This window comes from Mobula birostris, chromosome 4 (genome assembly GCF_030028105.1).
Source record: "Mobula birostris isolate sMobBir1 chromosome 4, sMobBir1.hap1, whole genome shotgun sequence".
NCBI classification, from domain to species: Eukaryota; Metazoa; Chordata; class Chondrichthyes; order Myliobatiformes; family Myliobatidae; genus Mobula; species Mobula birostris.
This window is the reverse complement of record NC_092373.1, coordinates 132,525,490-132,540,413: the sequence shown is the minus strand read 5'-3', so window position 1 is coordinate 132,540,413 and position 14,924 is coordinate 132,525,490. Positions and strand designations below refer to the sequence as shown.

General features: G+C 41.5%; 1 protein-coding gene across 5 annotated transcripts in view; it reads right to left on the bottom strand.

Moving 5' to 3' along the window:
- The window catches only part of dclk2a (doublecortin-like kinase 2a), a 367,725-nt gene that overhangs the window by 104,673 nt on the left and 248,128 nt on the right, over window positions 1-14,924 (bottom strand). For all 5 annotated transcript variants that reach the window (XR_011885758.1, XM_072256046.1, XM_072256047.1 and 2 more), the window contains one exon: window positions 7,529-7,623. Coding sequence is in view for 4 of the 5 variants with exons in the window: in XM_072256046.1 (XP_072112147.1) it covers window positions 7,529-7,623 (95 nt within the window). In the remaining variant the exon portion in view is untranslated. The remainder of the gene's footprint in view (window positions 1-7,528; window positions 7,624-14,924) is intronic.

Sequence of the window (14,924 nt, the reverse complement as noted above, 5' to 3'; positions counted from 1 at the left end):
GGGAAAAAAGATGAGAAGTCAGAACAAGAAGGTGGGGGAGGGGAGGAAGAAGTACAAGGTGGTAGGTGATAGGTGAAACTGAGAGAGGGGGAGCGGTGAAATAAAGAGCTGGGAAGTTGATTGGTGAAAGAGATGAAGAGCTGGAGAAGGGGAAATCTGTTAGGAGAGGGCAGAGGACCACGGAAGAAAGGAAAAGGGGAGGACTACCAGAGGGAAGTGATGGGTAGGTAAGGAGATAAAGTGAGAGAGGGAAACAGGAATTGGAATGGTGAAAGGGGGTGCAATTATTGGAAGTTCGAGACATTGATGTTTATGCCATCAGGTTGGAGGCTACCCTGACGGAATAAAAACGGAACAAGTGCCACACCTGCCCCTACACCTCCTCCCTCACTACCATTCATGGCCCCAACAGGCCTTCCAGGTGAGGCGATACTTTACCTGTGAGTCTACTGGGGTCATCCACTGCATCCGGTACTCCCAGTGTGGCCTCCTGTATACAAGTGAGATCTAACGTGGATTAGGAGATCACTTTGCCAGAGCCAGCACCTGCCAGAAAAAGTGGGATCTCCCTGATGGCCATGCATTTCAATTCTACTTCCCAGTCCCATTCTGACATGTCAATCCACGGCCTCCTCTACTGTCGCAATCAGAGCACACTCAGCTTGGAGGAGCGACACCTTATATTCCGTCTGGGTAGCCTCCAACCTGATGGCTTGGACATCAGATTCTCAAACTTCCAGTAATTGCCCTTCCCCCTTCACCATTTCCCCACTCCCATTTCCCTCTCACACCTTACCTGCCCATCGCATCCCTCTGGTGCTCCCTCTTCCTTTTCTTCCATGGTCTTCTGGCCCTCTCATACCAGATCCCCCCTTCTCCAGCCCTTTATCTCTTTCACCAATCAACTTCCCCGCTCTTTACTTCACGCTTCCCCCTTTCCCGATTTCATCTATCACCTACCACCTTATACTTCTTCCTCCCCTCCTCCCATCTTCTTTTTCTGACTTCCCATCATTTTTTCCAGTCCTGAAGAAGGGTCTCGGCATGAAACTGAACTGTTTATTCATTTCCACAGATGCTGCTGACCAGCTGAGTTTCTCCAAAAATTTTATCCGTGTCACTATAATAAGTAGCTCTAAGTTGAGTAATTCTGAATAGCAGTAGCATTTGATACCTTTGTTGTCATTTTTAATGCAAGAATCCTATAAATACTGGGTCATTTGCAATTTGGGACTAACAACCTCGTAACATTCAATGCTGATTAAAAAAAAAAGTCCAGATTGGATCACACAGCTATAATCTAAAAAGGTCACATACTGTCTCTGGAGATGGTTTTACTGGATTTCCAAAAGTAACACAAGGTGACAAATCTAAAAGCCGCAGTCATTCATCAGTGTTTATTATGTAGGACTTCCTGATAAGCAATTCCATTTCCTGGTGAACGCAACTACGATACAATTGTTTTACCTGTTGGACAGCTTATGAGCTTGCCAGCCTTTGACGTTCTGCGTACCCAAATGAAGTGGGTGAAATTTCAGATGCTTGTGAATACAGGGAAAGAAAATGCTGCACCAATTTCTCTATTTTTAAGGCAACTCCATAACTATAAGGTAAATTAAGAATTCCTAACCTATACTCTACTTAGATAGTCCTCCCCACCACTGTGGAGAGCTGCCACAAGAAAGCAGTATCCACCATCAAAGACTCTCACCATCCAGGCCATAACCTCTTCTTGCTACTGTCAGTAGGAGATACAGAAGCCTTAGGGCCCACACCACCTGGTTCAGCAAGTTACTATCCTACAACTATTAGGCTCCTGAACCAGTGTGAATAACTTCATTCACCACTACTCTGCACTGATCCTACAACCTACAGACTCACTCTCAAGGTCTCTTTAAAACTCATGTTCTCTTTCTTATTTTTATTTGCAGTTTGTCTTCTTTTGCACATTGGTTGTTCGACAGTCTTTGCCTGTTTATTTATAATTTTTCATAAAATTCTATTTTCTTTTTCCCTGTAAATGCCTGCAATAAACTGAATCTCAAGGTAGTAAATTAATGTGGAGTATATCAATACATGCAATTTAGTTGAATCACAGGCCGATTTGCTTGGACACATGATATAACCTCTCTACAGCACATTCTTAACAAACAGTGAGTAAATAATATCATTTTTGTTTGGAAAAACTGGATAAATTAGGTAAGGCTTCAAGGTGGGGCATTAGAAACAATATGTAATTCTAATTTCCCTCACATAACTTTCCACTGGTTTGTCAGAAAAATAAAAGCATGCTGTTACAGAGAGAGTATGAAACTCATCCTGGCTCACTTCTATGAATCAGTTGCTGCCAATCTGCTTCACTGCAGAATGGTAGACAGGTGAACAGGGGACCAGCATGGTGGATTATTCCAAGGATTATACTAATTTAATCAGATATACACTTCTTTTCTCTATTAATTTTGAGCAGGAAGACTCAAACTTCCTAATTTGCTGCTGAGAATATTTCAGGTTAGAAATTATTTAGCATAGTAAAATATTTTTGTACCATTGAAAGAAAATTGATTGTATATCTATTCATCGATTTTATGGGAGATCAAGCTGACATGTTTATTCTTATAGGTGAGAGAACATATGCAATGGTATTAAATGGTATTTAGCACATGCTCAGACATGACCTGCCTTGGCCTTGCTAGGTTTCACAGTGTTTGTGAGGGGTGCATCAACATAATGTAAGAAGGTATCCGGGACACCTGCGTACTATCGTGCAGCATGAAACCTTGTAGGTAAGCCTCCTTAATGATGTTCATAGCCCTTGCGTATACTTGCCATTCTCCTCTTTGTTGCAGGGCTCCTTTGGAACCTCTAATGACATGACCCAAGTCCCAAAAGATGACTGCGACTTAACCACCTTCTCCCCCACCAGTGCCCTTACCTTATGCATGAGGTCTGGATCACTACTGAGCTTTAGCTCTTACTCCCCCTCCCGCTTCACACAGTGGGCTCAGCCAGAGAATTCCCCGAGTGTTTCCACTTGCAGAGGATACATTTTGGATCCACTATTTCATATCCCTGCTTCAGCCTCATGCTGAATTCTCAACAGAATATTGAAATGGATGCCCATATTAAAAATATGTACTGATCTATTGTGCAACATTGTCCTAAAATATCTTTTGAGGTAAGTAATAATATCTATTCTTTTGTGGTCTTATAGTCAGTCCACTCATGTCATTCTACCAGTTATGAATATAAAATTAGGTAATGAACCGGGTCAGGTCACAGATCTCTCAGTGGGTGAGCATCTGCGGGACAGTGACCACCACTCCCTGGCCTTTAGCATTATCATGGAAAAGGATAGAATCAGAGAGGACAGGAAAATCTTTAATTGGGGAAGGGCAAACTATGATGCTATAAAGCTAGAACTTGTCAGTGTGAATTGTGATGATGTTCTTGCAGGGAAATGTACTATGGACATGTGGTCGATCTTTAGCGATCTCTTGCAGGATGTTAGGGATAATTTTGTCCCGGTGAGGAAGATAAAGAGTGGTAGGGTGAAGGAACCATGGGTGATAAGTGAGGTGGAAAATCTAGTCAGGTGGAAGAAAGCAGCATACATGAGGTTTAGGAAGCAAGGATCAGATGGGCCTATTGAGGAACATAGGGCAGCAAGAAAGGAGCTTAAGAAGGGGCTGATGAGAGCAAGAAGGGGACATGAGAAGGCCTTGGCGAGTAGGGTAAAGGAAAACCCCAAGGCATTCTTCAATTATGTGAAGAAAAGAAGGATGACAGGAGTGAAGGTAGGACCGATTAGAGATAAAGGTGGGAAGATGTGCCTGGAGGCTGTAGAAGTGAGCGAGGTCCTCAATGAATACTCCTCTTCAGTATTCACCAATGAGAGGGAACTTGTTGACAGTGAGGACAATACGAGTGAGGATGATGTTCTGGAGCATGTTGATATTAAGGCAGAGGAGGTGTTGGAGTTATTAAAATACATTAGGACGGATAAGTCCCCGGGGCCTGACGGAATATTCCCCAGGCTGCTCCACGAGGCGAGGGAAGCGATTGCTGAGCCTCTGGCTAGGATCTTTATGTCCTCGTTGTCTATGGGAATGGTGCCGGAGGATTGCAGGGAGGCGAAGGTTGTCCCCTTGTTCAAAAATGGTAGTAGGGATAGTCTGGGTAATTATAGACCAGTGAGCCTTACTTCTGTGGTGGGAAAGCTGTTGGAAAAGATTCTTAGAGATAGGATCTATGGGCATTTAGAGAATCATGGTCTGATCAGGGACAGTCAGCATGGCTTTGTGAAGGGCAGATTGTGTCTAACAAGCCTGATAGAGTTCTTTGAGGAGGTGACCAAGCATATAGATGAGGGTAGTGCAGTGGCTGTGATCTACATGGGTTTTAGTAAGGCATTTGACAAGGTTCCACATGGTAGGCTTATTCAGAAAGTCAGAAGGCATGGGATCTAGGGAAGTTTGGCCAGGTGGATTCAGAATTGGCTTGCTTGCAGAAGGCAGAAGGTCATGGTGGAGGGAGTACATTTGGATTGGAGAGTTGTGACTAGTGGTGTCTCACAAGGATTGGCTCTGGGACCTCTACTTTTCGTGATTTTTATTAATGACCTGGATGTAGGGGTAGAAGGGTGGGTTGGCAAGTTTGCAGACGACACAAAAGTTGGTGGTGTTGTAGATAGTGCAGAGGATTGTCAAAGATTACAGAGAGACATTGATAGGTTGCAGAAGTGGGCTGAGAAGTGGCAGATGGAGTTCAACCTGGAGAAGTGTGAGGTGGTACATTTTGGAAGGACAAACTCCAAGGCAGAGTACAAAGTAAACGGCAAGATACTTGGTAGTGTGGAGGAGCAGAGGGATCTGGGGGTACATGTCCACAGATCCCTGAAAGTTGCCTCACAGGTAGATAGGGTAGTTAAGAAAGCTTATGGGGTGTTAGCTTTCATAAGTCGAGGGACAGAGTTTAAGAGTTGCGAGGTAATGATGCAGCTCTATAAAACTCTGGTTAGACCACACTTGGAGTACTGTGTCCAGTTCTGGTCGCCTTACTATAGGAAGGACGTGGAAGCATTGGAAAGGGTACTGAGGAGATGTACCAGGATGCTGCCTGGTTTAGAGAGTATGGACTAAGATCAGAGATTAAGGGAGCTAGGGCTTTACTCTTTGGAGAGAAGGAGGATGAGAGAAGACATGATAGAGGTATACAAGATATTAAGAGGAATATATAGAGTGGGTAGCCAGCGCCTCTTCCCCAGGGCACCACTGCTCAATACAAGAGGACATGGCTTTAAGATAAGGGGTGGGAAGTTCAAAGGGGTATTAGAGGATGGTTTTTTACTCAGAGAGTGGTTGTTGCGTGGAATACACTGCCTGAGTCAGTGGTGGAGGCAGATACACTAGTGAAATTTAAGAGACTACTAGACAGGTATATGGAGGAATTTAAGGTGGGGGGTTATATGGAAGGCAGGGGTTGAGGGTCGGCACAACAATGTGGGCTGAAGGGCCTGTACTGCGCTGTACTATTCTATGTTCTATGTCCTAAAAAGGAAGGTAATTTATAAGGAGGTTTTAAAGACATTTAGATCTTCTTAACTAGCTTTCAGCCAATAAAGTTCTTTTTTAGTTGTAATTGTTGTTTTCATTAATGAGGGAGAGTGCAGAGCACACACCAGCATGACAGCATGCAGGCTATCCAACTGAACTTTATTGACAAAATTGCTTGTACGATATGTGAACTTCTCCCATGTTAATCCTAACTAAGTGGCATAGAATTAACCCATTAACAGCCACAACAATAATCTAGACACAGCAGCCATCTTTCACAGTGTGAGCTGCCAATTTGTTCAGATCAGATAATTTGATTGAATACTGTTGATTAAGCAGCATAGCTGCTTCCTTCAACAATGCACCTGAGAGAGCAATCTTACTTAAGTGAGAATGTTACCATTTGAGCAAGGGCCGACATATATTTAAACATTTTTCTTGTTTTGCATTTTTTACAACATCCTGTAGTACAGAATCTTTAGTCTTTCTTGTAAAAGACACAAGCAAGAATTGTGAATAGAAACTGTTGTGGAGATCTGCATGTTGTTAACAGAATCCCCTGGAAAATTCTTTTATTTATTTGCAGGCAAAACAAATGGATTCTGTTCCCTGGATAGATTTTCCTTCCTTTAGTTTAATCAGACATTAAAGCTGGAAATCTATAAGTGAAGAACATTATTAACATTGGATTAACACTGGATCCCCATGGCTTCCAACTCTATCACTCAATTATGAGCAGCTCTTTTTAACCCTCTATAACTGCTTATTTTTCCTTTTCCAAGCTAATTATTTTGTTGTTGCAACTGAACAATTTCAACCCCAATAGCTTGTTAAATGTGAAATTACAATTTCCTTCCAAAATCAAAATGGATTAAGTCTAATAGTGAAGCAGCAATGTGGCAAAAATAGTTCAGGGGTCAAATGTTTGATGCATGGTGTGAGGGATGCATAGACAACGGAAATCTAGAGAACGCCCTGATACTGAAAGAGTTATATCTCTAGATGTATATTGATAAAGTGCCTCACTCATTCCTATATATAAAATATTACCAATTCGTGTCTCGATAAGCTCTTTTGCTTAAATAAATTGGCTTCTTCTAAATTGCTTCTTCATTCTAAATCAGAATTTCGATCAGCATCACTCAACAACATCAACTGCAAAACTCCTTTCTTTTGTTCATTTTCCAAGACGGTTTCATGAAATGTACTCATCGTGTGTTTGGCTATACTTAATGATCCAAAACAGAACACGATTATATGATCACCACACAAAATGCTGGAGGAACTCAGCAGCCCAGGCAGCATCTATAGACAACAGTACAATCGATGTTTCAGGCTGAAACATCGACTGTACTTTTTTCCATAGATGCTGCCTGACCTGCTGAGTTCCTCCATCACTTTGTATGTGTTGCTTGGATTTCCAGCATCTGTGGACTTTCTCTTGTTCAGAATTTAATGATGATGGAAGAGACCAGAGTCACTGGGGAAAATGCCCTTTATGACATCTTCTGACACTAATAAGTGACAAGGCATTTCTTACAGGATGCAAAGATACTTTTTAAAGTCTGGGTAATAGTTCTGTACTTGGAGAATATTAGATCATGGTCCCCATAATTTCTAGTCTCAAAAACGCTAATGGTGTGAACTGTAAAACAAGAGTACAATTTAAAGTAAAGCTACTGAAAACCATGTTCAGATGCACAATCATCTTTAAGTCCAGGAATGGAAAACAATTCTTGGAGGACTGGGAGTGCAAAATACATTAACATGTGGCAAACCATGCAGCTCCTGAAGAACAGAGGAACACATTGAATGAATGTTCGCAGCTAGAGAGTTGCATTCTATGCAGGTAGTCACTGTTAGAATCTAAATGTGCTTCATCTGCCACTCTCATTTGATTTTTTTTAAACAGGCACCACAGAGAATGTCAGAAAATGCCAGTTCTTTAATGAACAGATTAATAGATTTTATTTTACCTTGTGAGCTCTTAAGCTGCCAGGACTGGTCGGTGAAGAGCTAGATGATTTAGTGGATTTGGGTGTTGACAGCTGACTGCTTGGTGTTCCATTCACTGTGTATTTAAAAATAAAAATTTAAATAATATGAAAATTTGAACACAAGGTACCAGAACATAATCTGCATGATGAAAAGCCAATATATTTTTGAAATGTGGCAGATTTGATATTGCTAAATAATGCAGTAAAACAAGATAAATTTCTTTTCTCTAGGAAATAGAATATATTTACATTTGCCAACCTAATCTTTAAATTTTACACTGAGTTACAACAAAGATTTATTTGAATTTCTATATTCTTTGCATACTGCTATTTGTTTTGATCAAATAAAGGGTGGAATTGATCTTCTATGTGGCATAAATAGGCTCCTTGGAATTGAAAGTCTATTTCACATTGGACCTAATTATCTTTTATACTCAACTAACAGAAAAACTAGGTATGGAGTAAATAAGTTATTGATTGCCGCTAGCTCATCTTGCACTACCAGAAAAGACTGTTGACTTTTTAGATCATATTCTTTGTGAATCATTTCATCTACATAAGACAATTACCTCTGTCTGTCCATATGTTATGAAGTTCTCATTTTTAATATTATTACTCCCCCCTCCCCATTTCCTCAGTCTTTACGTTACAAGCATTGACTTTGATGGTATGCCTGGGAAATGTGGATAAAAGCAAATAATGTGCCTTGCCTCTCTATCTTACACAAATCCTAAAACTCTTCCTTCTGAAAACCAAGCATAATTTTCTGAAATCTATAATTCCAATGAAGTTTACAACTACTGATAATGCACATCAAGAATTACGATGCTCTCTCCATAATTCTCTGTTGAATCTCATGAACAGAAATGTCCAGGAGCAGGTGCCTAAATTCCCTTTATGCAGTCATGACTGGCCCAATGTTCTATATGAATGATGGATTTTGTAAAATTATTTGTCTTCCAGCTCAACTGAATGCCTTAGTTTTCTGCGCCTAGCAATTTAATTCTTGTTTTTCTGTCCGTACTCTCCTTTTTATTGGTGCACTCTGACATACAAATTAGTCCTTAGTTTTGTCCTTGAGCAAAGCCAATAAAGATCTATCATTGTACTATTTCACATGGTACAAATATACTGTTGCAAAACCACAAATGGACCCTACCCATATTCCATTGGGCATGTCTCAAAAAACTCCACCACATGTCTACAGATGTACCATGGAGAGCATTCTGATTGGTTGCATCACCACCTGGTATGGAGGCTCCAGTGCACAGGATTGAAGGACGCCGCTGAGATTTGTAGATTCAGTCAGATCCATCAAGGGCACCACCCTTTCCAAATTAGGGAACATCGACAAAAAAAGGTGCCTCAAGAAGGTGGCATCCATCAGTGAGGACCCTCAACACCTGGGACATGCCCTTTTCTCATGACGACCATTGGGAAGCAGCGAAGTCCAGGAGTCTGAGGCCCACATTCAACATTTTAGGAACAGGTTCTTCCTGTCCACCATCAGATTTTGGAATGCTCCATGAACTCACGAACACTACCTCACTATTTCTCTTTTGTACTATTTATTTTTTGAGTGTGTTTTTTTTAAATTTATGATTATTTGGTCTTGCACTATACTGCTGCCACAAAACAACAAATTTCATGATGTGAATCAGTGATAATAAACATGATTCTGATTCCCCTGAATTGGATATACACCACTGCAACTCAATAATGCCTAAAATTATTGCACTAGTCTTGTATTGGAAATATCAAACATAAGTAAGCAGTGTCTGCTACTCACTTCTGCTCTTACAAATGTATCAAACTGAAGTAACAATTAGAATGTATTATATTTCAGGATGAGACTAGAATGTCTTTGATTCAAGATATAGTTTAAAATAGAACATCAAATAGAACTAAATAAGCAATTGATAACAGACATGGAAGATTATATTGTAACCACTGCCAAACGCACTGCCCTCAGTTTTAATTCTCATTGTTCAGTTTAATTTAGTTACCACATAAAGTGACAACCTGACTTTCCTTTTCTTCATGATTCATGAAAGCTACAAAGTTTGGTCAATCCTGTAGATTTATATTGTTAAATTGTTTTCAATCACATCAATTTCCTATAACATCAATGACTTTCGTTATTGAATGAAATTTCAGAATCAGAATCAGAATCCTTTATTATCGCCAAGTATGTGGACACATACAGGGAATTTGATGTCGGTTTCCCTGAGCTCTCGCTGTACAGAATCAAAAAGCAAACAAAACAATAGTGCAAATAATCGTGCACTATATACGATGAGGTATACAGGTGGACTTGGTTTATAATAGACTAAAATTCAAGTGTTCATAAGACTGATGGCATATGGAAAGAAACTGTTCTTGTACCTATTTGTCCTGGCGTACAGTGATCTAAAGCGCCTACCAGAAGGAAGGAGTTGGAACAGGTGATGTCCAGGGTGTGATGGGTCTACAATGGTCCTGCTTGCTCGCTTCCTGACTCTAGATGCATGTAAGACCTGGATCGAGGGCGGCTTCACACCAATAATCCTATCCGCAGCCCTGACGGTTCTTTTTTGAGTCTACTCTTGTCTTGTTTGGTAGCTGATCCAAACCAGACAGTGATGGACGATCAGAGAACAGACTGGATTATTCCTGAATAGAATTGAATCAGCAGCTCCTGAGGCAGGTTGTACTTCCTGAGTTTTATTCCATGTTGTTGATTAATGGCAGCAAATGTTGCACAGATCAGGTTTATACGTATCTGATAATTCTCAAAACATTTAAACTAGTTTCGCAGGGAGATAGGAACTAGAACACCAGGTCAGAAAGTGGAAGGATGGAGAGGAAGGTAGAAGTTGGGGCCTGTAAAAACAGGCAGGAGCAAAGTCATAGGATGGATAGTTTGAAGTGTGTGTATTTTAATGCTAATATTCTGGGTAAAGGTGATGAACTTAGAGTATGGATCAGTACATGGAACAATTACAAAGACTTGGTTGAGAGAGGGAGAGGAAAGGGTGTTTAATGTCCCAGGGGAAGGGGGCAGGACAAATCAGGGACAATATGACACACAACTACATTCAGAGGGGGACATAATGGATGGCTCATCCACTGTCTATACGGGTAGAGCTCAAGAGTAGGAAGGTGCAATCACTCTGATGAGATTGTACTACAGACCCCCCAACAGCCACTGGGACATTGAGGAACAGATATGCAGGCAAATTAAGGAAAGGTGTAAAAACAATAAGAGCTACTGTCATTGAGAACTTCAACTTCACTAATATAAAAAAGGTCCTTCTGAGTGCAAGAGGTTTTGATGGGGCAGAATTTGTTAGATGCATCCAGGAATGAGGAAGAATTAACTGGGAACAGCTGTTTTTAAGTAAGTCCACATCTGACATGTAGAGGATGTTTAAAGACCAACTGTACAGAGTACAGGACAGGTACAATAAGTTCCAGTGAAAAGGAAGGCAAGGTAAGAGAACCTTGGATGTTCAGGGTGATGAATTTAGTCAAGAAGAAAAAGGAGAAGTATGTAAACCTTAAGAAGCGAAAATCAGAGCCACTGAGGATTATAAAGAAGCCAGAAAAGAACTCAAGGGAATTAAGAAAGCCAGAGGTGCCATGAAAAGTTCCTGGCAAGTAGGATTAAAGAGAATCTCAAGGTATTTTTTATATACATATCAATAGAAAGACAATAGCAAGGGAGAGGTTCGAACTACTCAATAATAAAGGAGGGAACCTTAGCTTGAATGCGAAAGATGTGGTGAGGTCCTCAATGAGTACTTTACATCAGTGTTTACCAAGAAGAAGGACATGGAGGATGGGGAGATCTGTGCAGAGTGTTGATATACAAGGGCATTTCAAGGCAGAGGAGGAGATAGTGTTGGTTCTCTTAAAGAGTATTAAGGTGGATAAGTCCTCAGGGGCTGATGGGATCTTCTCCAGCTTATTGAGCAAGGCATGAGAAGAGATTGCCTGGTCCTTGACCAATATCTTTCTGTCCTCTCTAGCTACAGGCAAGGCCCTGTTGGACTGTTGAGCAGCTAATGTTGCTCCATTATTCAAGAAGGGAACAAGGGATAATCCTGGAAATCATACACTTGTGAGTCTCACATCACTGGAGAGAATTATTAGGAATAGAAATTACGAGCATTTGGAAAACCATGGCCTAATTAGGGAGAGCCAGCCTGGCTTTGTGCAGGGCAAGTCATAGCTAATTAACTTGATTGAGTTTTTTAACGAATGGCCAAGGGTGATTGATGAAGGTAGAACCGTGAATGTTGTCTACATGGATTTTGGTAAGGCATTTGACAAGGTCTCCCATGGGAGGCTCATCCAGAAGATTAGGTTTCATGGGATCCATTGTGAATTGGCTGTTTGGATTCAGAACTGGTTTGCCCATAGAGGACAGAGGGTAGTGGTTGAAGGGACTTATTCTAGCTGGAGGTCTGTCATTAGCAGTGGTCCTCAGGGATCTGTACTGGGACATCACTGTCTAAGATATATATAAATGACCTGGATGAAAATGTAGATGGGTAGGTTAGTAAGTTTGCGGATGATACAAAGACTGGCGGTGGTGTAAATAACATAGAAGACTGACAAAGTACATAATGGGATATAGATCAGTTACAGATACAGGTGAAGAATGAGAGATGGAGTTTAACCCAACCAAATGTGAAATGTTGCACTTTAATAGGTCAAATGCAAAGAGACAGTACACTGTTAAAGGCAAGGTCCTTAACAGTGTTGATGAGCAGAGGTATCTTGGGGGTCCAAGTTCATATCTCCCTGAAAGTGGCTACACAGTTGATAAGGTGTTTAAGAAGTTACATGGCTTGCTTGCCTTTATTAGTCAAGTCATTGAGTTCAAAGGTCAGGCTGTTATGTTGCAGTTTTATAAAACTTCAGTTAGGTCTCATCTGGAGTATGGCACTCAGTTCTGGTTGCCCCATTATAGGAAGGGTGTAGAGACTTTGGAGAGGGTGGAGAAGAGGTTTACCAGAATGCTGCCTGGATTAGTGAACATGTGCTAAAATGAGAGCTTGTACAAAATTGTTTTTTTTATTCTGTGGAGCGGCGGAGGTGGAGGGGAGATTTGATAGAGGTTTGTAACATTATGAGAGACATACATTGAGTAGACAGGCAGTAATTTTCTCCAAGGGTTGAAATGTGAGGGGCAAGTTATTTTACACGGTTAGTCTGAGAGCCTGGAATGTGCCTCCTGGGGTGATGATAGATGCAGAAGTATTCGAGACTTTTAAGAGACATTTATTTAGATAGGCATATAAATGTGAGAAAAATGGAAGGATATGGACTGTGTAAGCAGAAGTGATTCACTTAGTAAGGCATTTGACTACAAATTAAATTGATTCAGCATAACATTGTGAGCCAAAGGGCCTGTTGCTGTACTGTACTATACGTTCTATGTTCATTCCCTAAGGAATGCTTTAGATATATCACAATTAATCATACATCACAGGGACATATTATTCCCTCTTATAAGCCACTTTCTATGCTTCCACATTCTGATTGATTTCTCTGACTAAGTTGCTGTGACTTGATGTCTGTTTTACATGGCTAATACAAGTAATTTGCAATTTGACCTGTGATAAGTTTAGCATGTTTGAGAGGAACAGGTCACAAGTATACATAACATGGTAACATGTTGAGTTTTACTTCCAAAATTTGGTTCATTGAACTCAATGCCACATGATGATGAGATCAGGATGCACTGGGACATATCATCAGTGATATAACCAGGTCTTTCAACATCAGACACATCAGTTCCTCCATCATCTCCAAAGGGGCCCTACTACTAAACTTATCTTTACCTCCCCAATCTCTCCACTTTCTGCAGGAATCACTCCCTCTGCGATTCCCCCGTCCATTTGTCCCTCCCCACTAATCATCCTGCTGGCACTTTTCCTTGCAAGTGGCCTAATTGCTACACCTGCCCATACACTTCTTCCCTCACTTCCATTCATGGCCTCAAACAGTCCTTCCAGGTGAGGCAGCATTTCACCTGTGCATCTGCTAGGGCTGCCTATTGCGTCTGGTGCTCCTGATATGGCCTCTTTTACATTGGTGGGATCTGCCAGTAGTTGAGGGACCATTTCGTCGAGCTCCTCCACACCATCCACCAGAAACGGGCTTTCCCAGTGGCCAAACATTTTAATTCTGGTTCCCACTCCCATTCTGATGTGTCGATCCATGCCCTCCTCTTGTGCCAAGCTAAGGGCACCATCAGGATGGAGGAGCAACAGCTTCTGTTCCATCTGGGTACCTGATGGCATGAACATCGATTTCTCCTTCAGGTGAACAGAAGCTCTTCACTACCCCCCCCCCCCACCCACTCTGACCTTTTACTTCGTCTCACTTGACTATGACTTCCCCCTGGGTCCCCTCCTCTGCCCCTTTCTCCTATTGTCCACTCTGCTCTCCTGTCAGATTCTTTCTTCTCTAGCCCTTGACTTTTCCACCCACTAGGCTTCACCTATCACCCTCCACTTAGCCTCTTTGCCCTTCCTCACCTTTTAAATTAGGCAATCTAGCCCCTTCCCTCTCAGTCCTGAAGAAGGGTCTCAGCCCGAAACGTTGATTGTTTACTCTTTTCCATACATGTTGCCTGACCTGCTGAGTTCTTCCAGCATTTTCTGTATGTTGCATCAGATAGTCCCACCAGGCGACTCAGCCAGGGTTGATCAACCCTGGCTTGTGTCCCAGAAGCATCGCTGCATGGGTCACACCTCTTGATCCATAGCCATCTTTACATCATGTGCAAGATTCTGTAGTATGAATGAGTAAGGACAAATTTCTACCAATTATTTTTTAAATCTATATTGGTTTCCATGTTCATGCCTTAATCAGTCACAGGCAAACTGGGACAGGCAAATTGCTAAAACTAATCAACAATTGCATTATCCACATACCATGTGGTTGGCAAAATGTGATAAACCTTTCTTTCTTCATCTTGAAAAATTTATGAATCAATGCCAATGAAACAAATGGACAGATTTTTTCTGAGTAGTTTTAGACCTCCCACTTTTTAAATTGCCCCTTTGAAAGTCTGGAGCCCTTACCTTCATGCTGGCTCCTGAAGCAAACCCTCCATTGAAACTGCTGGACCATCATCCACAACTACTACAGCTCTTAGCTACCGATCCTGATTCCTTCCACCTTACCGCTCCATTCTGTCTACACTCAGCAAGATTTAAGAAGGGGAAGCCGGGAGAAAACACACCAGTCATAACTGAGGGGACAGTGGTGGAAAGGTGGAGCAGCTTCAAGAACTTGGGTGTCAACATCTCGGATGATCTACCCTGGGTCCAACAAACTGATGCAACCATGAAGAACGCAAACCGGTTCCTCTACTTTG